Source organism: Oncorhynchus nerka, linkage group LG2 (assembly GCF_034236695.1).
Source record: "Oncorhynchus nerka isolate Pitt River linkage group LG2, Oner_Uvic_2.0, whole genome shotgun sequence".
NCBI lineage: Eukaryota > Metazoa > Chordata > Actinopteri > Salmoniformes > Salmonidae > Oncorhynchus > Oncorhynchus nerka.
The window spans coordinates 60,555,058-60,582,384 of record NC_088397.1 but is presented as its reverse complement, the minus strand read 5'-3'; the positions used below and the strand labels follow the sequence as shown (position 1 = coordinate 60,582,384).

Genomic DNA, 27,327 nt, shown 5'->3' with positions numbered 1-27,327 from the left:
ATTCCGCTGGGTACCAGGTCCTCCCCATCCGCGCATCTGCATGTGAAATCGCCATTTCACCCCTCCACACTCCCTAATTGTTGCAAAACTTATTTCTGAAATTGCCCTCCACCAGTACTGTTTTCCACAGCAATTGTATATGCACTGCAGGCACACAGAGTTGACACGCGACTTTCAACCTAGTCTTCTTTCTTAGGCTACTTAAGAATGTAGGCTAACAGTTTTAACCTATTACTTTTATTAGAATTAGCTTTAAGCTATTGCTATTTGAAAGGTCCCTCTTGTAGGTGTTCTCTACGCCTACCTGTTAGGCTATCCGCCTACTACCGCCATAGATCGGTGGAATTACTGTAATACTCAGAAGCTTGCACGTTTAACTGAAAATTATTTGATGTTCTCAACACGCAATTTTCGGCCTAATTGAAGTTAAAATGTTAATTTCCAAAATAGAATGTCTTCACCTATATTGTGATATTGAATTCCACGGATTCCGCAAACTCATACAGGTCTATCCTACAGGTGTTTTCTGCAGAAGAGAACGCGGGTGACAGGCTAACTAGTCTATTAAATTGTCATCAAATCAATAACGCTGCTGAGACCCTTGCGGAAACCCCCTCTTATGCCCCAGACATTTGCTGAATTAGCTTACTCTGCTGAATCCAGTCTGTGAACACACTGTAAAAATATGTATTTAAATAAGTATTCCGCATGATTTTTTATAATACATTCCTGTGAGCTATACTTTTTAAAAATCACCTCTAATACATCCAAATTAACTTTTTATACAAATATTCTATTTAGATGTATTTATATTATATTTATATATGTATTGTTTTAGTTCGCTGAACATTTTCCTGTCAGATAGGCCTAAATGTTTCTGCTTTGATCATTATAGTCTATTACAATTACTTCAGTCTACAATTGAAAAGTCGTAAAAACAGATATAAACCAGATAGGGTCTTTACTAATCTCATTGCATGAGTTGCAACTCACAGTTAAGCGTTTGTTGGGCCTCCTTCTACAATTTATGATGGCAGTTATGCCAGATTTCTTTTAAAAAATGTTTTCATTTACAACTGCGACCTGGCCAAGATAAAGCAAAGCAGTGCGACACAAACAACAACACAGAATTACACATGGAATAAACAAACATACAGTCAATAATACAATAGAAAAAGCCTATATACAGTGTGTGCAAATAAGGTAGGATAAGCTTGCTGAAGCACCTCAATGGTCAGTCAGTCCCTCAACGTAAAGGTCGAATCTATCCCCATGGAAATGAGGGTGACTTTGAGCGGGGGAATAGAGTTGCTCTTGGAGTAGGCCTAATATTCAGTTCACTTCTTTAACCTTTACTGCACTTTTCGTGTAGTCTTTTTCCTATAGTGTTGAACCTCAAATTACTATCTGATATCATAAAAGGTTTAAGCCAACGTGACCATAGCAAATAATTATCTCCAAGTTTAAACAATGAATGTAGGTTACCACACACACACACACACACACACACACACACACACACATATATATATATGCGTACATACATACATACATACATACATAGGCTACATACATACATACATACATACATACATACATACATACATACATACATACATACATACATACATTACATACATACATACATACATACATACATACATACATACATACATACATACATACATACATACATACATACATACATACATAATACAATGTGGATTTGTGAATATTGTACTTATTGTACACAAATATAGATATACATTAATACATCTTGTTTATAATGATTCACGTGTGTGGACAGAGCAAAGAAGGAGTCGTGTTTTATTCAGGTATAATGATTACCATCACATTTGTTTGGTTTTGTTTCTTAGTTTTATAATGTGGAGGGACTGATGCAATGAATTCAAAACTGCAGGAGTGCGTTGCTTCCCATGCGGTTGTCTGATTGGTCGACAAGTCCGCGGCTATACCCACTCTCCCCGTCATGAATTAAATAAGGCCCGTCGAGCCTATCCGCGCGCTTCAGTGTCTCCTCCTACAACGCGCGCCAAAGTTGGCCACTTATACTACTTTCAACCAGTAGGCAGACGTTAAAACTAGCTGACAACGTATATCAAGGTAAAGAATTAAATAAACTTTGCCCATTTACACATTTGAGTTCAAGGTGCAACCCTCCCTTAACACTGCACAAAACCCTTTACTAAAGGGGTCTTCTTTTACCCCACAAACTCACCAACCAGGTGACGAACATCACCACTTTTTCTGTTGGAGGGGTTTTAGTATTTAGGAGTTTCTCTGACTGGGACTACGATTTTATTGTCTCCTTTTTATCCTTTTGAGAGGAGACATTTCGTCACATCCTGTCGGCGTAGACCTATATTTTCTTGTCTGGACTTTGCACGAGTAAGAATTTGGTATCAGTGCCCACCCGGTGTTGCTTCAGTAGCTAGAATGGCTACTTTACCAGGAACAGTGCCTCGAATGATGCGCCCTGCGCCAGGCCAGAACTACCCCCGCACCGGATTCCCTCTGGAAGGTACGGCATCTTTTTAACTTGGAAAAAAATTATCGAGAGTTGCAACAAAAACTAAATCGTCATCTTAGAGGGAGGTTATAGCTCATCTTCGTGAAAGATTAGGACATATTAGGCAATTGTGTTTTTGATTTGTTGTAGCTCATCTTTGTTAAATATTAGACAATTGTGTTTTCTATTGTATATTAATTTAGGTCTAGGCTACTATACAGGGAAAATGAAATGGTTGTGTTACAGAATAGACAGCCTAACATGGCTTGACAGGCCTAGATGTTGATTGTAGAAGTATAGGCCTACTTTAAATGTATTATTTCTAGTGTGTATTATGTTTACCTATGTCACTGACAATATGGATGATCAAAATGTTACTTCATAGAATGTTGAATGCGTGATAGGTCTATCCTCCCGATTGATTAGTGATCGTTTTATGCAATTAAAAACGCACTAAACCAATGGTGACATGGTTGCTAAGATAACTCCATGAGTCAAATTATAAACTATGCGAGGAAATAAAATAAAAAAGATCTAAGCAAATGCGCGGAAAAATACCAATTTGTATTTGCAGGTAGGCCTATTTATGGGAATCGGTCCCAATCACAGCCTGTTCGTGCTCAAGAGCTTTTAACGAAAATGCACAAAACCAAGAGCTCCAGGATTTGTTGAAGTATCCTGCTGCTGCAAATGGAAACAAAATACACAGCAAAGAGATGGCTCAAAGGATCACATCAATATTTGTACTGCATGACTAGGAATAATCAAGGTGGAAAGTTCCACACTCTTCGGTGCCTCTTGAATACGAAATTAGATCCTCAAGTGCTCTATGGCACTAATGATACGTTCTGCCAGCCAGGCTGACTAGGAATGAGTGTGTGCAGGGTTCTCTACTAAGAATGGATGGGCTGTGGGATATGTTTGGAATGTGTCTATCTTATAGTTTAGTATAATAAACCTTTGCTGCTACCAGCTCTCACAGTCTAATGTCAGAATTAGACGTTCATCCATTCGACACATCCATACACATATTATTACTGCATTATTATCACGGTTGTGATGACGATAATGATAAATAATATTATTATGATGATTATTATAGGCGCATGATAATGGGATTTGGGCCGAAAATTGATAGTCAAGAACTACGGGCCAGGCCTACTTATTTTGTATTGAATTATTGTCTATGTGAAATAACTCTCAAGATATTAATTAATTTAAAGTTGGCCTATATAGTACCAAACCAATTTCACATCAACATATTTAATTGTTTATCCTTAACCTAATTTCACATTGCCCTCTTTGTCATTGCATTGTTGTCTAACTTGATCTCTTGCGCATTAAACTTTAACAATTACAATATCATCAGGACAATATACAGGACCTGAATATGTTTATTGTGGAACAGTATCAACCCCCCTGGGCCAAGGTCGGGTGAACCAGCTCGGTGGAGTGTTCATCAACGGGAGGCCGCTGCCAAATCATATCAGACACAAGATAGTAGAGATGGCCCACCATGGCATCCGACCCTGCGTAATCTCGCGACAGCTACGAGTTTCCCATGGTTGTGTCTCCAAAATCCTCTGTCGGTACCAGGAGACCGGTTCGATTCGTCCCGGGGCAATAGGAGGCAGCAAGCCTAGGGTGAGTGGAGGACTATAGTTTCTACGTTATTTCACAATCGACTTCAGCTAGCCGACACATTGACCTGCAATTCGTGTAAGACTACCAATTATTATTCTTCTTCGTCAGTTATCATGTCACGTGCATGTTACACACCTGCATGCCTGCATGATGCAAACATTTCCACACACAAACATTACCAGTTATAGCCTATAAGTTATGACTATTGCATGGAGTGAAATACATGCAGTTTTGTGTGTGATTGATTTGTGAGGTAGCCTATGAAGACACGAAACTAGGCCTAGGCCTTCAATCAGGAAGTTTAGTAGCATAGGCTATAGGTTAATGGCTAGAAGGTATCCAGTTTTTGTCGAATTAAACGTCAGATTTGGCTTTTCGTAGCAGGTTTAGAAAATTTACGCAGTTAATTTAACGAAATGACTGGGCTATAGGCCTTGAAATGTTGTAGGAAGGCATGCGTCTACATTTCCGACTCCCAATCAGGGAAACGCGTAGGCTATGTGTATTTGTATCCATATACATTACAATATCATGTTCTTCGTGTGAATTAAACGTTGTTTCGACTTTCCTCTCTCTGTGTCTGGCCGTTGCACGTTATAAAACCCACAGCAGGTATCAACTCCAGATGTGGAGAAGCGGATTGAGGAGTACAAGCGAGAAAACCCCGGGATGTTCAGTTGGGAGATCCGGGACAAGCTGCTGAAGGACGGGGTGTGCGACAGAAGCACTGTTCCTTCAGGTGAGGCTTCTGGTAAGCAACTTTTCCTTCTTATGGTGATTACTGTAAGGGGATGAGACATGAACCCATCTACAGGCTGGTATTTGATGTGCAGTTTTTATATATTGTACTTCTACTTTTGTAACTTTATCATTTTTCACATTGTCTTGACATGAGCTGATGAGCATATACATATACCATTCATTTACTACACAAAATACCGTAGGACTTTTTTGTTGTAATCCAAGGCCTATTTGGTTTTCTCTCAGTGAGCTCCATCAGCCGAGTTCTGAGGGCCCGATTCGGCAAGAAAGATGACGACGACGATAGTGATAAGAAGGATGAAGACGGAGAAAAGAAAACAAAGCATAGCATCGATGGCATTCTCGGCGATAAAGGTAGGCCAGCAAAGAAAAACATGGCTTACTTTGCTATGAATTGTGACTAAATCGTGTCATTCTTATTTGTCTTATTAAACAATAAAATGTTAGGCGTACTTTTATCCCATACACACACCTCCACGATAATGCTGTATTAGGCACCTGCTTATTCCAATAGCAATATCATCAACATCAACAACCATTATTTGTATTATTATCGTTATCGCTATTGTTGTTATTATTACATTTTAGTAGGCCTACACCCTATTCCTATTAGACCTATATAAGTCATCATTATTTTATTTATTATTATTTGGAGGTGAAGCTACAGTTGTTTTTTTAATCATCTTGTAATTTTCAATTAGGTCAACAATTGATTTAAATGTATTTTTCTATGGTCTATATCTCTTGGGAAATTCTTATACTTTTATGGTAAATCGGGAAATCCTCTCGCAGATTGGCTCATGCTTTGAAATCCCAGTCAGTCTTTACTCAATTACTCAATTATTTATGTGAGCCCTGACGGAAGGTAGCCTATTTAGCTCCAGAAAATGTATTTGTTTTACAAATTCATCTCCCGCTCTTTTAACGATCTTCCTAAACGACAGCTGACAGTTGACCGGTTTGACAATCAATGTCGGTTTAGAGACACTACATCACTTGTCAGTTAAACTGAGACGAGGAGGGCTCTTCTCTGCAGCCATATCCCCGTAATACTCACGGCAATTATGTTAATGCTTGCACACATTAACTAGTTGGTAACAAACGTTTTTGAAACAAATGATTAACATTTTAAAAATAACAACGCTTATTGTGAATATTACAATTTTGAACATTATGGCAAATCGGAATAAACGACATTATTTATTTAGCTAGTATTTGAAGATAACTCAAATTCATATTTTTGTATAGCCTAAGTCTATATGAAAAAACGTAATTCAGTTAGTTAGTTCGTGTTATTGTACCACTTGTCAGTCCGCTCTCTGTCATTGAATATAGAGGGAGAGAGAAAATCATAGTGCTTATACAAACCTGTCCTGAAAGAGACAAAGGTCGCTATTTAAGAAGATCAAACATAATTGAATAGGGTTTAGATAATAGTTCACAAAAAGATTTCCCCCATAAAATACACAGCCAAGCTTATTCGAACTTGAAGATGAACTTCAGTCGCAAAACCTCTCTCCAATGACGCTTTTCTAAAGTGAAGATTCCGAGGTAGGTCTACAAAGGCAAATCTTAGAAAACAGGGCAGCAAAAAGGGGAATAGTCCGGTCCATTCTCATTCAAAAACCCGCAACCAGAGAAAGAAAATAGTTTGGACAAAGGGCAAGGGTACATATAAAGGGAAATGAATTATTCAGTATACCCCGCTGGTAGATAGTTTTGTAATATTACGGAATAATCTGTTGGAGGAGAATAGCCAACGCATTTCATGGTGCAAAACGGTGCTTTCTTTTTTTTAAATGGTTTGTGTCCGTTTATCCATTTAGAGCTCGGATCATTGTGTTTCTTAGCTGCATGGTGTAATGTTGGCGTTTCAGTTTGTAAACAGATAGCCTTTGGCTAGAAACACTTCAGGCAAAATTACCCATTGGTAGAGCCAGTAACATTTCGGCTTCTGATTTCAAAGGGATTTTTAACTTGTTCCATTCCAAGGTGAACTTGTTGCCAAATGTTTAACTGGAATTTTCCCTAATTGCGTTGCTATTTTTTCTGTTGATGATTGTTCTTATTCGATGCTCAACACACGAATAGAAAACAGATGTCCGTTATGACCATGTTTACATCGAAGATTTGGTCGGACCATGCCCTGCATTATGAAATATTAATTTACTTGCAACAGTGTCACATCAGAATGTTGGAAACCTCACGTAGGCCTACGAATGACAGCGCCAGATCTGTCTTCGTAAACTCAGAACATACCAAATTTGCTTTTTAATTCTTAAAAAGATTCGTATTTGTCCTTATACAGTTTACCATCCGGATGGCATTTAATAACGTTGAGACTTATTAGCGTAAGTAATGGAAACGTGTCTGTTGAATAGGTAGCTGTGTTGGAGTGGGGTGTAATAGCTTGCAGGCATGGTAAGAAATGTATTTATCCCCAATCAGCCCCTCACTCTCTGAGTTGGAAGCACAAACGTTATGTTGAAGGGTTTTAAAGCAGATTAAATTGAGCCTTTTATTTCTTTTCACTTTCATCTCTGAGCGGAGCTCACAGTGGCTCGCCCTAGTGACACATTTAGGAGATTTGTGGTTTACTTCAGAGCTCTCTAGATTTATTAAATGTGTTTATTTATTTGTCTATTTATTCATAGACTATATTTGAGTGTTGCATCACAGATTTATCTTCTGTGTAATCCGAAATGATAAAACAAGTAGGCTATTTTCAATGTATAATTTCAAGCAAGTTGCAATAGGCTATTTTATTATGAACAAATTCTTATTTGGACGGCTTACCCCGACCAAACCCTGACCCGGACGACGGTGGGCAATTTGTGCGCCGCCATTCACGGCTGGTTGTGATAAAGCCTGGAATCGAACCCGGGTCTGTAGTGACGCCTCTAGCACTGAGATGTAGTGCCTTACACCGCTGCCACTTGGCGTAGTTTAATGGAGATAGATCAGCATGATGTGTGGAGATGATATATAAGATTATATACAAGAGTTTATAGAAAGCTGTACTTCCACTGTCTTGGTATCCCTACACACATGTGTTAATAAAAGGAACGCAGCCTTAGCCTATGTCATTTTGATAAGAATATTCATCCATATACGCTTTCCACCTGCCATCCTCAATAACGTGATAGTGATAGTGAGGTGCTGCGATGATTCTGACAAGTTGCATTAGGCGAACAACGGGGTAAAGGGGTTAGACAAAACGCCACACGTGCATGTTCTCTATCCTGGAGAAGGTATATTGTTTGTGCATGACTGGTCAGAACGACAGGAAAAGAATGAATCCGCCCATTTTAAAGGGACAATCTATAATAACTAAACCAACAAACGGTCCTCTGTAGCCTGGATGAATTGGCGAGGTGGAGGCAAGGGACACTTCAGCAAATCTTCGGATTACCTGTGGTTCTCAATTTAATCAAACAGAGGTCAGACGGGCTTTTTGGGCGTTGGGAAGGAATCACGAGAGAGAGCATTGGAGAGCCACTGTGGTGTCAGGCAATCCGAGGCTTCAAGCTCGCTTTCTCTGTGTGCATATTCAATTAAATGATCATGGGTATCGATTAAGAACAAGGATGTTTTATGCAAAGGGTTAGTAAAGAATCACGTCATCTATGAGAACTGAGAAGTTGCAGACTTTATGAAACGATAGAAACGGGCAAAACAATTTAAAATGTATAAAGACCAAAAATAAAGAAAGCATTGAAATGAGTGTGTTCGACGCATGCACGCACACGCACAAACACACAAGCGCATGCACACACACTTCTCCGGAAATATGATGTAGCTATATTTCGGGGTCTAAAGCCGTGCTGAATGAGAAGGACAGGGGAATGAAGTAAGAGACAACTTCAAACAAATCCATCTGGAATAGTGTGTGAGAGAGATTTAATGAAAGTATGGGGAAGTTATTTAGCTATTAATACAAAAAAATCCTCAGGCATTGAGAGTAACTCCATCTGCACTTTCTTGCAGCTATTTGGTTGGGTTGAAATTGAGGGAGACCCAAATGTTGGGCAGAGATAACACACCCATCACAGCCCAGACCCTGCGCTGTGCTTCACTGCATTAAACTCGGATTAACCTCCCCGCAGCCCGCTTTCGCCACATTTCACTGGAATTTTCATTGGTAGATTTCTTACACACAAGAGGGCAAAGCTGAAAACCCTCGCAACAGATAATTATATAATCGATTACGATATTATTGACAATAATAATATAATATAATAATATAAAGAATACGAATAGCCTAATAATAGCCCAATAATAATATTATTATATATTAATTATAAAAATATGTTCTGGTTCAAAACAATATATTAGTTGTAATTAAGAAATCACATTGAACTATTTAAAAAGGTTTGTAAACATTTTAAATAATTTACAGCCTACTAAAGACAATAGGCTACCAATTTCTGTCAAATAATGTAAATTAGAGTCTACTGTAAGCATGCATGGTTATTTTATGGAAACGGACAGTCAAAATCACGATAAAGACCATGGTGTAATCCTGGAACCAATCAAATTACCCAAGCCGGTCATAATTACATTTCAAATAGGTTTGTTAGTTAAGCTTTGTCTTGATTTTGACAGGACACTGAATTTTGAGACTCAAAACGCATAAATCAGTCACTGACATAGGCTAAAGACTCTACGCTCTCCAAAACTAACACAATCATTGGTAATTTATGCTAAATCGTTAGTACCGAAGCCGATTTCTTCGACAGTGAACAATATTTAGCAGGGGTCATGGTTTACAAGCTTTTATACAATTAAACAGTACGGACCCCTTTAATCGTTACCCGCCACTGTGATGAAGGAACCATATTTTCACACCTCGAGTTGGTATCTGAACACACGGTGATTTATAGCCTATGTCACGGGGCTGATTTCTAAATAACACGTCAACCGATGGTAATGACACGTTAAACGGATACAGAAAACATTTGAACGATTAGGTCTCGATTCGTTCTCTCCTCGGGAGGAGCGTTAACGCGCAATTATACCCACTGTTTTGGGTGACCTGTGAATTTGAGGGGGACCCCAAATTTGTCATGTACAGGATTTTCGTTCTCCGCAGTCTTGTTAAAAAATATATATTAATAATAATAGAGGGCAAGCCAAGGAAATAGAGAAAGTAGATGAGGATAACTCGATCCTTATGCTTATCAGAAACATTATTGTTGCTGCACAAACACAATGGTGGTTCATCGTATTACAAACTGACAGACAGTGTTTAAAAGCCTGCACGTCTTTTGGCTGGTCTGATTTTTTAATTAAAGCAATGTTTGCCACGTGGGACAAGTCCTATCATGTGCACACTACTTAGGAGAATGGTTTTTCGATCTCTTGTGGGATTCTCAAAAATGGACAATCTTCCCCCTACAGCTATTTAAGGGACTTTGAGAAGTGTAGAAGAAGACATGGGAATTTCTACCTCATTTATAAAGACAAGTTCAGAATCCTTTCCTGCTTTAAAACTTAAAAGGATTTAATTTCCCGGTTCATTTACTGTACATTGTTATTGGATGCGATATTGCATTCCAAGGTTAACATTTCATGCTTGAAAAATAAAAAAAAGATTGGCCTATACTGTGATTCATAGGTTTTTCAAAACTAAATTAAGATACATCATCACTTTAGGATAATTTAATCCATACATGTTTTCGTCATCCTCGTTGTTGTTTATGATGTTGTTGTTATGGTTGATGATGATCTTTTTAATCTAGACTAGACTACTCACTTCACATTTCCTTAATGTGGTCGATACTTTTTCAGACGTTTTGTTAGCACCATGGTATTTAGTGTGGATGGGGGTTGCAGAACAGATTTTCTGACACAAATCATATGGCACAAATGATGAAGAATTGCCCTCAAGGCCCCGGTTATAGCAATAGTCGACAGGATGTTCCTGTCATTTCTGCCTTTGTTTTACTTAACATATTTTCACTAGAACTTGTGTTGACCCTATCACACGTTTCTTTCAATGAGAATATCATGGTATAGTTTTCAATAATGATATAGTTATATGGTCTGCCTTGACACTTTGGTTATGTGTGCCTCTTATGTGCGTCCACCCACGTACTTCAGGGATATATCATGCTGGAAAAACAGCTATCCAGAGATATATGATGTTCCATGTATAATGGTGATGGGTGCTCCAGACACTTGAGTCAAGTTCTATTTTGGTGGAATGCTTTGTCAATACCCTTGTTCCAACGTAATTATGTCATAATTAAAATAGAAATGGTTGTTTTTATCAAAATGTTATTTTGGTGCGTATTGCCTTTCCTGTATTGCTTCAGTTACCTGCAACAGGTGGGCTGCATGCAATTATGTACAGTGGGGCAAAAAAGTATTTAGTCAGCCACCAATTGTGCAAGTTCTCCCACTTAAAGAGATGAGAGAGGCCTGTAATTTTCATCATAGGTACACTTCAACTATGACAGACAAAATGAGAACAAAAATCCAGAAAATCACATTGTAGGATTTTTAATGAATTTATTTGCAAATTATGGTGGAAAATAAGTATTTGGTCACCTACAAACAAGCAAGATTTCTGGCTCTCACAGACCTGTAACATCATCTTTAAGAGGCTCCTCTGTCCTCCACTCGTTACCTGTATTAATGGCACCTGTTTGAAGTTGTTATCAGTATAAAAGACACCTGTCCACAACCTCAAACAGTCACACTCCAAACTCCACTATGGCCAAGACCAAAGAGCTGTCAAAGGACACCAGAAACAAAATTGTAGACCAGCACCAGGCTGGGAAGACTGCATCTGCAATAGGTAAGCAGCTTGGTTTGAAGAAATCAACTGTGGGAACAATTATTAGGAAATGGAAGACATACAAGACCACTGATAATCTCCCTCGATCAGGGGCTTCACGCAAGATCTCACCCCGTGGGGTCAAAATGATCACAGGAACAGTGAGCAAAAATCCCAGAACCACACGGGGGGACCTAGTGAATGACCTGCAGAGAGCTGGGACCAAAGTAACAAAGCCTACCATCAGTAACACACTACGCCGCCAGGACTCAAATCCTGCAGTGCCAGACGTGTCCCCCTGCTTAAGCCAGTACATGTCCAGGCCCGTCAGAAGTTTGCTAGAGAGCATTTGGATGATCCAGAAGAAGATTGGGAGAATGTCATATGGTCAGATGAAACCAAAATAGAACAATGTGATTTGCTGGATTTTTTTTCTCATTTTGTCTGTCATAGTTGAAGTGTACCTATGATGAAAATTACAGGCCTCTCTCATCTTTTTAAGTGGGAGAACTTGCACAATTGGTGGCTGACTAAATACTTTTTTGCCCCACTGTATATAAGGCATAATTGGCTGGATGCAGGTACACAGGCCTGGACTGAAAGTCCTGGACAAAAGGAACACCTTTGTGAGAATCCTGCCCTCCAATAAGGACCCTGGGATTAAACACTTCCCTCTGCAACTAGATTCTGGACTTCCTGACGGTCCGCCTCCAGGTGGTGAGAGTAGGCAACAACACATCCGCCACGATGACCCTCAACACGGGGCCCTCAGGGGTGCATGCTTAGTCCCCTCCTATACTTCCTGTTCACCCACGATTGTGTGGCCGCGCACTACTCCAACATCATCGACAGTGGTAGGTTTGATCACCAATGACGATGAGACACTTACAGGGAGGAGGTCAGAAACCTAGAAGTGTGGTGCCAGAACGACAACCTCTCTCTCAACGTCAGCAAGACAAAAAGTTGATTGTGGACGACAGGAAACAGAGGGCCAAGCACTCCCCCATTCACATCGACAGGGCTGTAGTGGAGCGGGTTGAGAGCTTCACGTTCCTCAGTGTCCACCATTAAGGAACTATCATGGTCCACACACACCAACACAGTCATGAAGAGGACACGAAAGTGACTCTTCCCCCCTCAGTGGGTGTTGCATTTATATTTTTGGTCCGTATATAATGCCAGATTTTCCCAAACGAGTCGCTAGTTTAAAGCTATTGCATGTCATATTTCAGTTTCATTTTTTTTGTTTAACTTGAGCATGGCTGGTATTTTATTTTATTTTATTTTTTTATTTCACCTTTATTTAACCAGGTAGGCTAGTTGAGAACAAGTTCTCATTTGCAACTGCGACCTGGCCAAGATAAAGCATAGCAGTGTGAACAGACAACACAGAGTTACACATGGAGTAAGCAATTAACAAGTCAATAACACAGTAGAAAAAAATGGGCAGTCTATATACAATGTGTGCAAAAGGCATGAGGTAGGCGAATAATACAATTTTGCAGATTAACACTGGGGTGATAAATGATCAGATGGTCATGTACAGGTAGAGATATTGGTGTGCAAAAGAGCAGAAAGGTAAATAAATAAATAAAATAAAAAAACAGTATAAAAACAGTATGGGGATGAGGTAGGTGAAAATGGGTGGGCTATTTACCAATAGACTATGTACAGCTGCAGCGATCGGTTAGCTGCTCGGATAGCTGATGTTTGAAGTTGGTGAGGGAGATAAAAGTCTCCAACTTCAGCGATTTTTGCAGTTCATTCCAGTCACAGGCAGCAGAGTACTGGAACGAGAGGCGGCCAAATGAGGTGTTGGCTTTAGGGATGATCAGTGAGATACACCTGCTGGAGCGTGTGCTACGGATGGTGTTGCCATCGTGACCAGTGAACTGAGATAAGGCGGAGCTTTACCTAGCATGGACTTGTAGATGACCTGGAGCCAGTGGGTCTGGCGACGAATATGTAAGCCCAGCCGACTAGAGCATACAAGTCGCAGTGGTGGGTGGTATAAGGTGCTTTGGTGACAAAACGGATGGCACTATGATAGACTGCATCAGTTTGCTGAGTAGAGTGTTGGAAGCCATTTTGTAGATGACTCGAGGATCGGTAGGATAGTCAGTTTTACTAGGGTAAGCTTGGCGGCGTGAGTGAAGGAGGCTTTGTTGCGGAATAGAAAGCCGACTCTTGATTTGATTTTTCGATTGGAGATGTTTGATGTGAGTCTGGAAGGAGAGTTTGCAGTCTAGCCAGACACCTAGGTACTTATAGATGTCCACATATTCAAGGTCGAACCATCCAGGGTGGTGATGCTAGTCGGGCATGCGGGTGCAGGCAGCGATCGTTGAAAAGCATGCATTTGGTTTTACTCGCGTTTAAGAGCAGTTGGAGGCCATGCTGTATGGCATTGAAGCTCGTTTGGAGGTTAGATAGCACAGTGTCAATGACGGGCGAAAGTATATAGAATGGTGTCGTCTGCGTAGAGGTGGATCAGGGAATCGCCCGCAGCAAGAGCAACATCATTGATATATACAGAGAAAAGAGTCAAACCCTGTGGCACCCCATAGAGACTGCCAGAGGACCGGACAGCATGCCCTCCGATTTGACACACTGAACTCTGTCTGCAAAGTAATTGGTGAACCAGGCAAGGCAGTCATCCGAGAAACCGAGGCTATTGAGTCTGCCGATAAGAATATGGTGATTGACAGAGTGAAAGCCTTGGCGAGGTCGATGAAGACGGCTGCACAGTACTGTCTTTTATCGATGGCGGTTATGATATCGTTTAGTACCTTGAGCGTGGCTGAGGTGCACCCGTGACCGGCTCGGAAACCAGATTGCACAGCGGAGAAGGTACGGTGGGATTCCAGTGACCTGTTTGTTGACTTGGCTTTCCCTTAGATAGGCAGGGCAGGATGGATATAGGTCTATAGCAGTTTGGGTCCAGGGTGTCTCCCCCTTTGAAGGGGGGATGACTGCGGCAGCTTTCAATCCTTGGGGATCTCAGACGATATGAAAGAGAGGTTGAACAGGCTGGTAATAGGGGTTGCGACAATGGCGGCAGATAGTTTCAGAAATAGAGGGTCCAGATTGTCAAGCCCAGCTGATTTGTACGGGTCTAGGTTTTGCAGCTCTTTCAGAACATCTGCTATCTGGATTTGGGTAAAGGAGAACCTGGAGAGGCTTGGGCGAGGAGCTGCGGGGGGCGGAGCTGTTGGCCGAGGTTGGAGTAGCCAGGCGGAAGGCATGGCCAGCCGTTGAGAAGTGCTTTGAAGCTTTCGATAATCGTGGATTTATCGGTGGAGACCGTGTTACCTAGCCTCAGTGCAGTGGGCAGCTGGGAGGAGGTACTCTTGTTCTCCATGGACTTCACAGTGTCCCAGAACTTTTTGGAGTTGGAGCTACAGGATGCAAACTTCTGCCTGAAGAAGCTGGCCTTAGCTTTCCTGACTGACTAGTGTATTGGTTCCTGACTTCCTGAACAGTTGCATATCACGGGGGCTATTCGATGCTATTGCAGTCCGCCACAGGATGTTTTGTGCTGGTCGAGGGCAGTCAGGTCTGGAGTGAACCAAGGGCTGTATCTGTTCTTGGTTCTGCATTTTTTGAACCATGCTTATCTAAAATGGTGAGGAAGTTACTTTTAAAGAATGACCAGGCATCCTCAACTGACGATGAGGTCAATGTCCTTCCAGGATACCCGGGCCAGGTCGATTAGAAAGGCCTGCTCACAGAAGTGTTTTAGGGAGCGTTTGACAGTGATGAGGGGTGGTCGTTTGACTGCGGCTCCGTGGCGGATACAGGCAATGAGGCAATGATCGCTGAGATCCTGGTTGAAGACAGCGGAGGTGTATTTGGAGGGCCAGTTGGTCAGGATGACGTCTATGAGGGTGCCCTTGTTTACAGAGTTAGGGTTGTACCTGGTGGGTTCCTTGATGATTTGAGTGAGATTGAGGGCATCTACTTACATTGTAGGACTGCCGGGTGTTAAGCATATCCCAGTTTAGGTCACCTAACAGAACAAACTCTGAAGCTAGATGGGGGCGATCAATTCACAAATTGTCCAGGGCACAGCTGGGAGCTGAGGGTGGCCGGTAGCAGGCGGCAACAGTGAGAGACTTATTTCTGGAGAGGGTAATTTTCAAAATTAGTAGTTCGAACTGTTTGGGTATGGACCTGGAAAGTATGACATTACTTTGCAGGCTATCTCTGCAGTAGACTGCAACTCCGCCCCCTTTGGTAGTTCTATCTTGACGGAAGATGTTATAGTTGGGTATAAATCTCTGAATTTTTGGTGGCCTTCCTGAGCCAGGATTCAGACACGGCAAGGACATCAGGGTTAGCAGAGTGTGCTAAAGCAGTGAGTAAAACAAACTTAGGGAGGAGGCTTCTGATGTTGACATGCATAAAACCAAGGCTTTTTCGATCTGAAGTCAACAAATGAGGGTACCTGGGGACATGCAGGGCCTGGGTTTACCTCCACATCACCCGCGGAACAGAGAAGGAGTAGTATGAGGGTGCGGCTAAAGGCTATCAAAACTGGTCGCCTAGAGCGTTGGGGGCAGAGGATAAGAGGAGCAGGTTTCTGGGCATGGTAGAATATATTCAGGGCATAATGCACAGACAGGGGTATGGTGGGGTGCGGGTACAGCGGAGGTAAGCCCAGGCACTGGGTGATGATGAGACAGGTTGTATCTCTGGACATGCTGGTTGTAATGGGTGAGGTCACCGCATGTGTGGGAGGTGGGACAAAGGAGGTAACAGAGGTATGCAGAGTGGGTCTAGGGGCTCCATTGTGAACTAAAACAATTATAACTAACCTGAACAACAGTATACAAGGCATATTGACATCTGAGAGAGACATACAGCTACAGTAATCACAGGTGTTGAATTTGGAAAGCTAGCTAAAAACAGTAGGCGAGGCTAATCCGCTAGCACAACAAACAGCAGGTAAAATGGCGTTGACTAGGCAACGGGGCCGACAGGTAAGACAAACAAGCAGAAAGGAGTACCGTGATTAATGGACAGTCCAGCGTCGTCAGCTATGTAGCCAAGAGATCAGTGTCCAGGGGGCAGCGGTGGATGGGCAGGGGGGCTGGCGAGTGATTCAGGTTTTTTTTTTTTTTTTTTTTAACTAACAATGACTAACTAGCTTGTAGCTAGTTAGCTGGTTAGCGTCTGGAGGTTCTTGAGTGTCATAAAAATAAAATAAGAGTAAAAGTAATAGCGATTCCGTATCACATTGGGTGAGGCAGGTTTCCGGAAGGTATAAACAAATTAAAAATCAAAAGAGATAGAAAGTAAATGGGGTCAGAGAGTGATTGGGACGCGGTGGTACAGACAGCAGGCCTGTGCTAACAAGCTAACAGTTCGTAGGCCCGAGCTAGATAAGGTAGCAGTTAGCGGACCGGAGCTTGACAAGCTAGCCGTTAGCAGGCCGAATTAGCAAGCAGGGAGATAGCGAGGGCTAGAGAGTTCACCTTTGGGGGACGTCGCGATGGGGTGAGTCTGTTTATTTATTCCTCTTCATGCGGTGAGCTGGAGATACAGCGATTCAGAAAGCTCGCGGGCCTTGGCCAGCAGATGGATCTTTGGCGATGTCGCAGCGGAGAAGCCTGTTGAAAGCGCCGCCACAGGATGTTTTTGTGCTGGTCGAGGGCAGTCAGGTCTGGAGTGAACCAAGGGCTGTATCTGTTCTTGGTTCTGCATTTTTTGAACGGAGCATGCTTATCTAAAATGGTGAGGAAGTTACTTTTAAAGAATGACCAGGCATCCTCAACTGACGGGATGAGGTCAATGTCCTTCCAGGATACCCGGGCCAGGTCGATTAGAAAGGCCTGCTCACAGAAGTGTTTTAGGGAGCGTTTGACAGTGATGAGGGGTGGTCGTTTGACTGCGGCTCCGTGGCGGATACAGGCAATGAGGCAATGATCGCTGAGATCCTGGTTGAAGACAGCGGAGGTGTATTTGGAGGGCCAGTTGGTCAGGATGACGTCTATGAGGGTGCCCTTGTTTACAGAGTTAGGGTTGTACCTGGTGGGTTCCTTGATGATTTGAGTGAGATTGAGGGCATCTAGCTTACATTGTAGGACTGCCGATCGGCGGGGCTCCATGTCGGCAGTAGAGGGTCAGTCGAGGGTCCAGGCCAATTGGCAAATTAGGTATTTTTGGACCTCTTCGGGTAGTCGGGAGATGGGTTTAGCTCGAGGCTAGCTCCAGGCTAACTGGTGTTTGCTCTGGGACAGAGACGTTAGCCAGGAGTAGCCACTCGGATTGCAGCTAGCTATTTACGATGATCCGGTATAAAGCTTCAGAGCTTGCGGTAGGAATCCGGAGATGTGGTAGAGAAAAAGCAGTCTGATATGCTTTGGGTAGATGTCGCTGGTGTCCTAGTTAGCGTTGAAGACCGCTAGCAGTGGCTAGCTAGTAGCTAGTTAGCGGCTAGCTTCTGATGAGGGTTCCGATTCTAAAGCATAGAAAAAGCAGATCCGTACCACATTGGGTGATGCGGGTTGCAGGAGAGTATATTCAGCCTGTGGTTGGGAAGTGAGATTAAAATATGTACGAAATATATACGGAAAAAAAGAGGGAAAAAAACTATATTTACACTATACAGGACGGGACAAGACAAAACACACGTCCGACTGCTACGCCATCTTGGATCAACCAAGATAGACACCTCTGTGTATAGACACCTCTGTGCCCTGCAATTTGCAAGAGGTTGAATGTATCTCACCGGAGAGAGCATCTGAGCGAGTGAAACAGCACCCTTATGTCCCTGTATGTGTAGGCCATCTATCTGATGTTGTCTGGTCCAAAAGAGTATGACATTGTTGCCGCCAGTAGCATTGAATGCAAGGGAAGCCAGCGAACATTTGGACTCCTTAATAAAAAATAAAATAATAGCCAATCAGCTTTGAACTAAATTGAGTGAGCTGGTCCTGGTGCACCAAAAAAAAATGTCAAGGGAAGGCAGTTTGGATTTGGCGTCACTCCTATCAAATCGCATTGAGAGCGTTGGTCAGAAACAATTTAAATTGTTGCATCTCGTTGTGTAGTTATCCTACGGTGACTAGAGCTAGCTAAAATTAGCCCTTTCCTAAATTAGCCATGGATGGAGAAAGGGATTTGGACTTGTGGTTTTACTTCGTTCTCTGTACTGGCCAATGATTATAATGGTGATTGTGATCCAACCATTAATTCATACATTGTTCCCTGGCCTGAGAGGATGTAAGTTCAATATGTAGTAGTAGGAGGCTAATGTTAACTAGCTAACATTGCCCATGAAAGGAACTTAGGCTAGCGAGCAATCATTTTAGCCAGGTAGCCGAGGACAAAACAAGTATGTAAGTCGCTCTGGATAAGAGCGTCTGCTAAATGACTTAAATGTAAATGTAAATGTATGTACTTCATGACAGAGTGATAGACCATTTTGTCAACATGAAAGAGAGGAGGAGGTCATTGGCCCTTCTCTACAAGTAGGGTGATCAACATGTTTTTCTACGTGCTCGAACGCGCACGCACACCCACATGCACACATACAGATATCAGAACCATGGACAGCCACATCATATTTAGTTCATGTTGATTGGACAAAATCCTTTTTGGTGTCTTTTAGACTAAGCAGAGGTGATTTGATGATGTTGAAGTGTAAATGGTGCTGGAATAGTGGAGGCAGTCCCTGTTTTCTTTGCGACACGCGGTAACTCTCTGTGGTTCTAAATCAATAGTTGTTTAATGGTCGGAAAATGTCAGAATCATTCATTTGCCTGACAATGCTGTAGGTCAGGTAACTGTTTGCTACAATACAATATGCTTTGTGTAATTCACCAAACAGAGGTTGCTACAGTTTTGTGATGAAACAAAGGTTTGGTTGAAACAAAGGTGTGGTTGAAACAAAGGTGTGTTTGAAACAAAGGTGTGGTTTATTCTGCCACTGTGTCTTCTTATTGTCTCTGCCTTAGGTCTATATAACACGGTCGCAAGGAATATGAACTAACAGGTTATAGAGCAAACAATGCAAGTATCACAACACATAGGTTGTAATATGGCTTTATTTTCTGGCTTCCCAGTGATTCTACCCACGCAACGCTACTGCCTACAAATCCAGCTCATTGCAGTTCCCCCTGTAATTCATCTTTGTATCCCATAGAGAGGGGCCACGTGTAGGCTTACCCAAGGTAGGCTGTGGCCTCACCCAAGGTAGGCTATGTTAATGCTTTCAGACAACTTTTCCAAAACTTTTCTCAAATAATGCTGCATGACGGCGCCACTGCAAGAAAGCACCGCTTTCAGTCGAAAATATAGACTAAACGAATAATGATAATACAATTATGATGGTAATGACACAATGTAGGATACTGTTATTACTATTCACCTATTATTGAACAAAAACTTACTATTCACCTATTATTGAACAAAAATATTGTAGGCTAAATATTGTAGATTCTCATCAACATAATCCATTCATTTATATTGTATATTCATTTATATTGTAGGCCTATTCATTTATATTGTAGGCCTATTCATTTATATTGTAGGCCTATTCATTTATATTGTAGGCCTATTCATTTATATTGTAGGCCTATTCATTTATATTGTAGGCCTATTCATTTATATTGTAGGCCTATTCATTTATATTGTAGGCCTATTCATTTATATTGTAGGCCTATTCATTGAGCAGGTCGACACAAATATGAAGGTGTCAGACTACCATATATTTTTCACCAAAAATAATATAATTCGGCACATATAGTACTATCTGGTCTTTAGATTTAGTTATTTTGTTTCTTGCTGCTAATGTTGAGCATGGCTATGCATAAGTTTACAGTACGCCTATAATGCTTTTAACATGATATGATTCTTATTTTCTTCTTTTTCTTCTTCTTCTTCTTCTTCTTATTATTATTAATAATAAAGGTATCCATTATTAATTAGCAATAAGATTGATGGATGTTGCCTTCTGTGGCATTCTACAAAACACTCCATTATGTGGAGACTGAGACTACTAAGGATGACAGGGGTAAGCTAGGGGATCAAGAGTTTGACTCGGAAATTATAACTTGACCAGCTTTTCCTTTTCTAATACTAACTCGTTTAACGTGTCAGATCTAATTAGGCCGTTTAAATGATCAAGTGCATCTGTGGGAAACAGTAGGCGGTTGGTCAGGCCCAGCCAATGCGGCTTTCAAGTCTTTTTGGGGAGACCTAGAAAGGGATGAGTATGAGAGCGCTTCGAATTGGACTGCTCGATGGATGATATTTTTTTCTTCAAAAGTTTCTACTACTGCGTCAATTATGGCCATCAAGCCTTTAAAGTTTGCAAAAATTAACACAGTTTTAAAAGGTGTAACAGTGGTTTAATGGCTTACAGCCATATGACATTTTATTGCGTCACCATGATTTGTGCTCCATGTCTAATGGATGTCCTAGATATCTTAAAAAAAAACAAATATTTATTATCATCTTAATAGGCTTTTTCGATAGTGTTTTTGATAGTGTTTACAAAATTGTTATTTCAAAACTCAACTGCAGGCATCCATCCCCATGAGACTAATATATTATCTGATGATGTCTGTGTTTGTCTTTTGAATATAGTTTTGTGTATTCCATTGCATAATAGATTTTGGAGCTTGAATCATCCTCTCTCTGGTTTAGAAGAAGTGGAAATTCAATTGTCCCCATTCCCTTTTTGAAAGCATTTTTCTTCTAATTGAATTCCCTTTTCCTTGTATTGGGACTTCTGATGTCTGACAGCCTAGTCTCTCCATTGTCAGCCGAATGGCCACTAGAAAAGGAGGAGAGAAAGAAGAGGGAGGAGAAAAGAACCTTCTGTTATTTTCTGTCTTGAGACTCGCTGTATAGGCTATTCAGGCAAGTTGATGAACTCCTCCAAAAAGTTTATTAAGGGGCTGAAAACAATAAGAACTAAAGCCTTTAGGCACCCAGGCAGACAGTTTATAAACTAGCTGCTATTGTGTCTCAAAGGCAGATGCATGAACACTTTTGAATGGGGCCTTCAAACTGACACGATCCGGCTGGACAGCAGCAGTTTAAAAGGAAAGGGTTCTTCTGCTGCAGCTCAGATCTCGCCTTTCCTGCATTAACATACATTGCAGAATAGAGGGAGGGAGAGAAGGATCTGGGCAGGCACTGACTTTCATGGCCAGGGTGATTTTCTCCCTGTACACTTAGATACTGTATACTACACATAATAGCCAGGGTGATTTTCTCCCTGCACACTTAGATACTGTATACTACACATAATAGCCAGGGTGATTTTCTCCCTGTACACTTAGATACTGTATACTACACATAATAGCCAGGGTGATATTCTCCCTGCACACTTAGATACTGTATACTACACATAATAGCCAGGGTGATTTTCTCCCTGCACACTTAGATACTGTATACTACACATAATAGCCAGGGTGATTTTCTCCCTGTACACTTAGATACTGTATACTACACATAATAGCCAGGGTGATTTTCTCCCTGCACACTTAGATACTGTATACTACACATAATAGCCAGGGTGATTTTCTCCCTGCACACGTAGATACTGTATACTACACATAATAGCCAGGGTGATTTTCTCCCTGCACACTTAGATACTGTATACTACACATAATAGCCAGGGTGATTTTCTCCCTGCACACTTAGATACTGTATACTACACATAATAACCAGGGTGATTTTCTCCCTGCACACTTAGATACTGTATACTACACATAATAACCAGGGTGATTTTCTCCCTGCACACTTAGATACTGTATACTACACATAATAGCCAGGGTGATTTTCTCCCTGCACACTTAGATACTGTATACTACACATAATAGCCAGACAGTTGAATATTCTTAAACTTAATGACAAATTGACAATTGTCCTCTTCCATGAAAAAAACAACAATGCATTTTCCCATTCCTCAGTCAGTTCTTTAAGGAAATTGTAACATCGACTCCTGGTAGTGGTAAGAATCTAATAGTAAACTAAATGTTATTTTTTACACACATTCTTATCTTCTTATTTCCACTGTCGACAAAGATATCAGCGAGCAGTTTTATCTCAGATAGATGCAGTGGTAAATGATGTGCTGTGGTTAGCTGTGTTTTAATGTAATATCATTATTTTAAACTATTTTTTTTTCAGTTTTTGCTCTGGAAAAAAAATCTTTAGTTCATATTCTGTCTGGAACACTGTTATGTTCTTTACAAGGAGATAACAGATTACTGAGATTACTGTTAATGTTCTTTACAAGGAGATAACAGATTACTGAGATTACTGTTAATGTTCTTAACAAGGAGATAACAGATTACTGAGATTACTGTTAATGTTCTTTACAGGGAGATAACAGATGACTGAGATTACTGTTAATGTTCTTAACAATGAGATAACATATTACTGAGATTACTGTTAATGTTCTTAACAAGGAGATAACAGATTACTGAAATTACTGTTAATGTTCTTAACAAGGAGATAACAGATTACTGAGATTACTGTTAATGTTCTTAACAAGGAGATAACAGATTACTGAGATTACTGTTAATGTTCTTAACAAGGAGATAACAGATTACTGAGATTACTGTTAATGTTCTTAACAAGGAGATAACAGATGACTGAAATTACTGTTAATTAACAAGGAGATAACAGATGACTGAGATTACTGTTAATTAACAAGGAGATAACAGATTACTGAGTGGCTTTTTCTTTTTCTTTGAATAACCTGATGCATTGATTTACTGCAGGATTTTGAGAAATATCACAATAATGTTGTTGTATACATAAAACCACATTAGTCCCCTTCCTTTTATTTGATAAAGGTGTGTCACTTTATATCCCTCTCTCTCTCTCTTACTACTATCTAGGTTTTTATTTTTTTATTTTACACATCTTTATTTATCAAGTTCAAAATGTTCAAAAATACATTACAGAACACCATGTCAACAATCCTTGACATCATGACCTGTCTTTCACTGTCTTTCTCTGTCCAGCCCTTCTCTTTAGCCCAGTCAGTTGCTGGATCTCTGCTTCCCATAATCAGAGGGAGTCCTGTGATTTGTGACCCCTGGAGCATCCAGCTCGTAGAGCGCAGGGCCCCAAACAGCCCCGGCCTGATCTGGCAGGTGTCAACATTAGCAACACAATCGCACCCCAGTCCAATGCCCCTTACCCTAGCCCCAGTCCAGTCCTTACCCTAGCCCCAGTCCAGTCCTTACCCTAGCCCCAGTCCAGTCCTTACCCTAGCCCCAGTCCAGTCCTTACCCTAGCCCCAGTCCAGTGCCCCTTACCCTAGCCCCAGTCCAGTCCTTACCCTAGCCCCAGTTCAGTCCTTACCCTAGCCCCACTCCAGTCCTTACCCTAGCCCCAGTCCAGTCCTTACCCTAGCCCCAGTCCAGTCCTTACCCTAGCCCCAGCGCCACATTGAACCCAAACTATGTGAGGCCCAGTGAGAAGAAACACATCAATGGAGTGGGCAGGGTAGGATAGAAGAGGGGGAGGACAAGGGAGAGATTACACTCTCAGACAGCTATTAGCAGGGATGAGGCTTTTCTAAACAAACAAAAAACGAGACGATCAATACTGTATTAGTTTACCAAGTGGAGTCATGATGGGCTCTGGAGTATTTCTCTCTTCTTCTGTTGTTTTTCTCAACTTCTCAAACGTCTGTGGTTTGGTTCGTATTGGCAATCCAATATAGTCTGGAGTCCTTGGAGACCTATTTCTTTTTGTGGCCAGTGATTTGTTAATGGTTGGTTTGCTCCAGCCCGTGGCTAGTTCATTCATAGATTTAGAGTTGTAATGAATCCTGGTTGGAGGGTATTAACGTTGATAGTGGACAATCATTGGGCTGTCCAGAGGAAAGCAACATTCAGTGATGACAGGACCACTGGCCCTTGGGGACCACAGCCCTTCTCTCTCATTAGACAGAGACAGAGGTGTCACTTTAAACACACTAGAGGGATTGGAAAGGGAATGAGTAGACATTTGGACTGTTGCTGCTCTTGAGTGGGTATCTGTCTTGACAAGAAAAGCAATGTTTTTTAAAGGCCATTTATTTCTCACTCACTGTTGATTCTAGGCCAAGCCACCAGAAGAGACAAGGGTTCTCCTCAGTGGTGGAGATTAGTTGGAAAGGTTTCAGTACTAGGGAACCTGTAGTATTTGTTTTTGGAGGAGACAACAATCTCATTTAATTGTTTGCTTTGATATATCCCCTGGACACCCTCTTCCAGGGTTCTTGAAAAAGAAAATAGGGGGCCTTTTGTTTGATCTTTTTGGTGTGTGTAGCATGTACTGATTCAGGGGTATAACTGACTAGGTATCCCCCTTTCCGTTTCCCTACTCCGCATCTCTCATGAGGAGGAGTAAGTAGTTGTGGTGTTTGTTGGTTGCCGCTCATTGTTCCTGCAGTAATGATAAAGCAACACAAACAGCCCCTGAAGAATATCTCTTTGGAAGCTGCCAACAACAATAACCTTGGCTAAGCCTTTACCATTTGCAGCAATAAACAAGCACACATCAACCCACCCAATGACCTCCTGTAACAATGGGGTTTGTTGTCATGAAATACCCATCATTAGTGTTGGCTAGCAATAAACTGGTCCTAGTCGTTCAGGATATTGAGAGATCACAAACTAGTGGGGAGTAGCCCCTGGTGTGGCCTAATACCACTGTCCGATCCAGCAGACGAGGTCAGGGTCAGAGGGAGGAATAAGGGACCCTTCCTTAAAGGGACAGACAAGTTACATTATTTGATCAAAATTGAACCAGGTCTTTTTATGAAATTATTTCAAGTAATGTTTTTGATTTAAAAAAATTATACTGTACTTTGAATTGTTCATGCTCTTAAACCACATACTAATTGCTCAATGCTGATGGATAGTGACATACAAGTAGACAACATACATTTTGTTAAATGAATGGCCCGTGAATCTGTAAACGGTCATTATTATTTTCGCTCTCTGTTTTCATATCATGTCTATGCAGGCCTTTACAGATCATGTCTATGCAGGCCTTACAGATCATGTCTATGCAGGCCTTAAAGATCATGTCTATGCAGGCCTTACAGATCATGTCTATGCAGGCCTTACAGATCATGTCTATGTCAGATCATGTCTATGCAGGCCTTACAGATCATGTCTATGCAGGCCTTACAGATCATGTCTATGCAGGCCTTACAGATCATGTCTAGAGGCCTTACAGATCATGTCTATGCAGGCCTTACAGATCATGTCTATGCAGGCCTTACAGATCAGGCCTTACAGATCATGTCTATGCAGGCCTTACAGATCATGTCTATGCAGGCCTTACAGATCATGTCTATGCAGGCCTTACAGATCATGTCTATGCAGGCCTTACAGATCATGTCTATGCAGGCCTTACAGATCATGTTACAGATCATGTCTATGCAGGCCTTACAGATCATGTCTATGCAGGCCTTACAGATCATGTCTATGCAGGCCTTACAGATCATGTCTATGCAGGCCTTACAGATCATGTCTATGCAGGCCCTTATCAGATCATGCAGGCCTTACAGATCATGTCTACGCAGGCCTTACAGATGCAGGCCTTCATGTCAGATTACAGATCATGTCTATGCAGGCCTTACAGATCATGTCTATGCAGGCCTTACAGATCATGTCTATGCAGGCCTTACAGATCATGTCTATTCAGGCCTTACAGATCATGTCTATGCAGGCCTTACAGATCATGTCTATGCAGACCTTACAGATCATGTCTATTCAGGCCTTACAGATCATGTCTATGCAGGCCTTACAGATCATGTCTATGCAGACCTTACAGATCACATCTATGCAGGCCTTACAGATCATGTCTACGCAGGCCTTACAGATCATGTCTATGCAGGCCTTACAGATCATGTCTATGCAGGCCTTACAGATCGTGTCTATGCAGGCCTTACAGATCATGTCTATGCAGGCCCTACAGATCATGTCTATGCAGGCCCTACAGATCATGTCTATGCAGGCCCTACAGATCATGTCTACGCAGGCCTTACAGATCATGTCTATGCAGGCCTTACAGATCATGTCTATGCAGGCCTTACAGATCATGTCTATGCAGGCCTTACAGATCATGTCTATGCAGTCCTTATAGATCACGTCTATGCAGGCCTTACAGATCATGTCTACGCAGGCCTTACAGATCATGTCTACGCAGGCCTTACAGATCATGTCTATGCAGGCCTTACAGATCATGTCTATGCATGCCTTACAGATCATGTCTATGCAGGCCTTACAGATCATGTCTACGCAGGCCTTACAGATCATGTCTATGCAGGCCTTACAGATCATGTCTACGCAGGCCTTACAGATCATGTCTATGCAGGCCTTACAGATCATGTCTATGCAGGCCTTACAGATCATGTCTATGCAGGCCTTACAGATCATGTCTATGCAGGCCTTACAGATCATGTCTATGCAGGCCCTACAGATCATGTCTATGCAGGCCTTACAGATCATGTCTATGCAGGCCTTACAGATCATGTCTATGCAGGCCTTACAGATCATGTCTATGCAGGCCTTACAGATCATGAGCCAAACCAACATGCAATGGCATCTTTGATTTCTGCCTTAAAGCTTCCATCAGATAA

General features: G+C 41.6%; 1 protein-coding gene across 2 annotated transcripts in view; it reads left to right on the top strand.

The window, feature by feature from the left end:
• The first annotated feature begins 2,108 nt into the window (after nt 1-2,108).
• The window catches only part of LOC115144919 (paired box protein Pax-7-like), an 87,885-nt gene continuing 62,666 nt past the window's right edge, over nt 2,109-27,327 (top strand). The window contains exons 1-4 of one of the 2 annotated variants that reach the window (XM_065000774.1): nt 2,109-2,542; nt 3,900-4,174; nt 4,784-4,925; nt 5,162-5,290. In XM_065000774.1, the coding sequence (XP_064856846.1) occupies nt 2,458-2,542; nt 3,900-4,174; nt 4,784-4,925; nt 5,162-5,290 (631 nt within the window). In that variant the 5' untranslated portion in view covers nt 2,109-2,457. Of the gene's footprint in view, nt 2,543-3,899; nt 4,175-4,783; nt 4,926-5,161; nt 5,291-27,327 lie in introns of those variants that run through there. The other variant, XM_065000769.1, reaches the window with a different exon arrangement.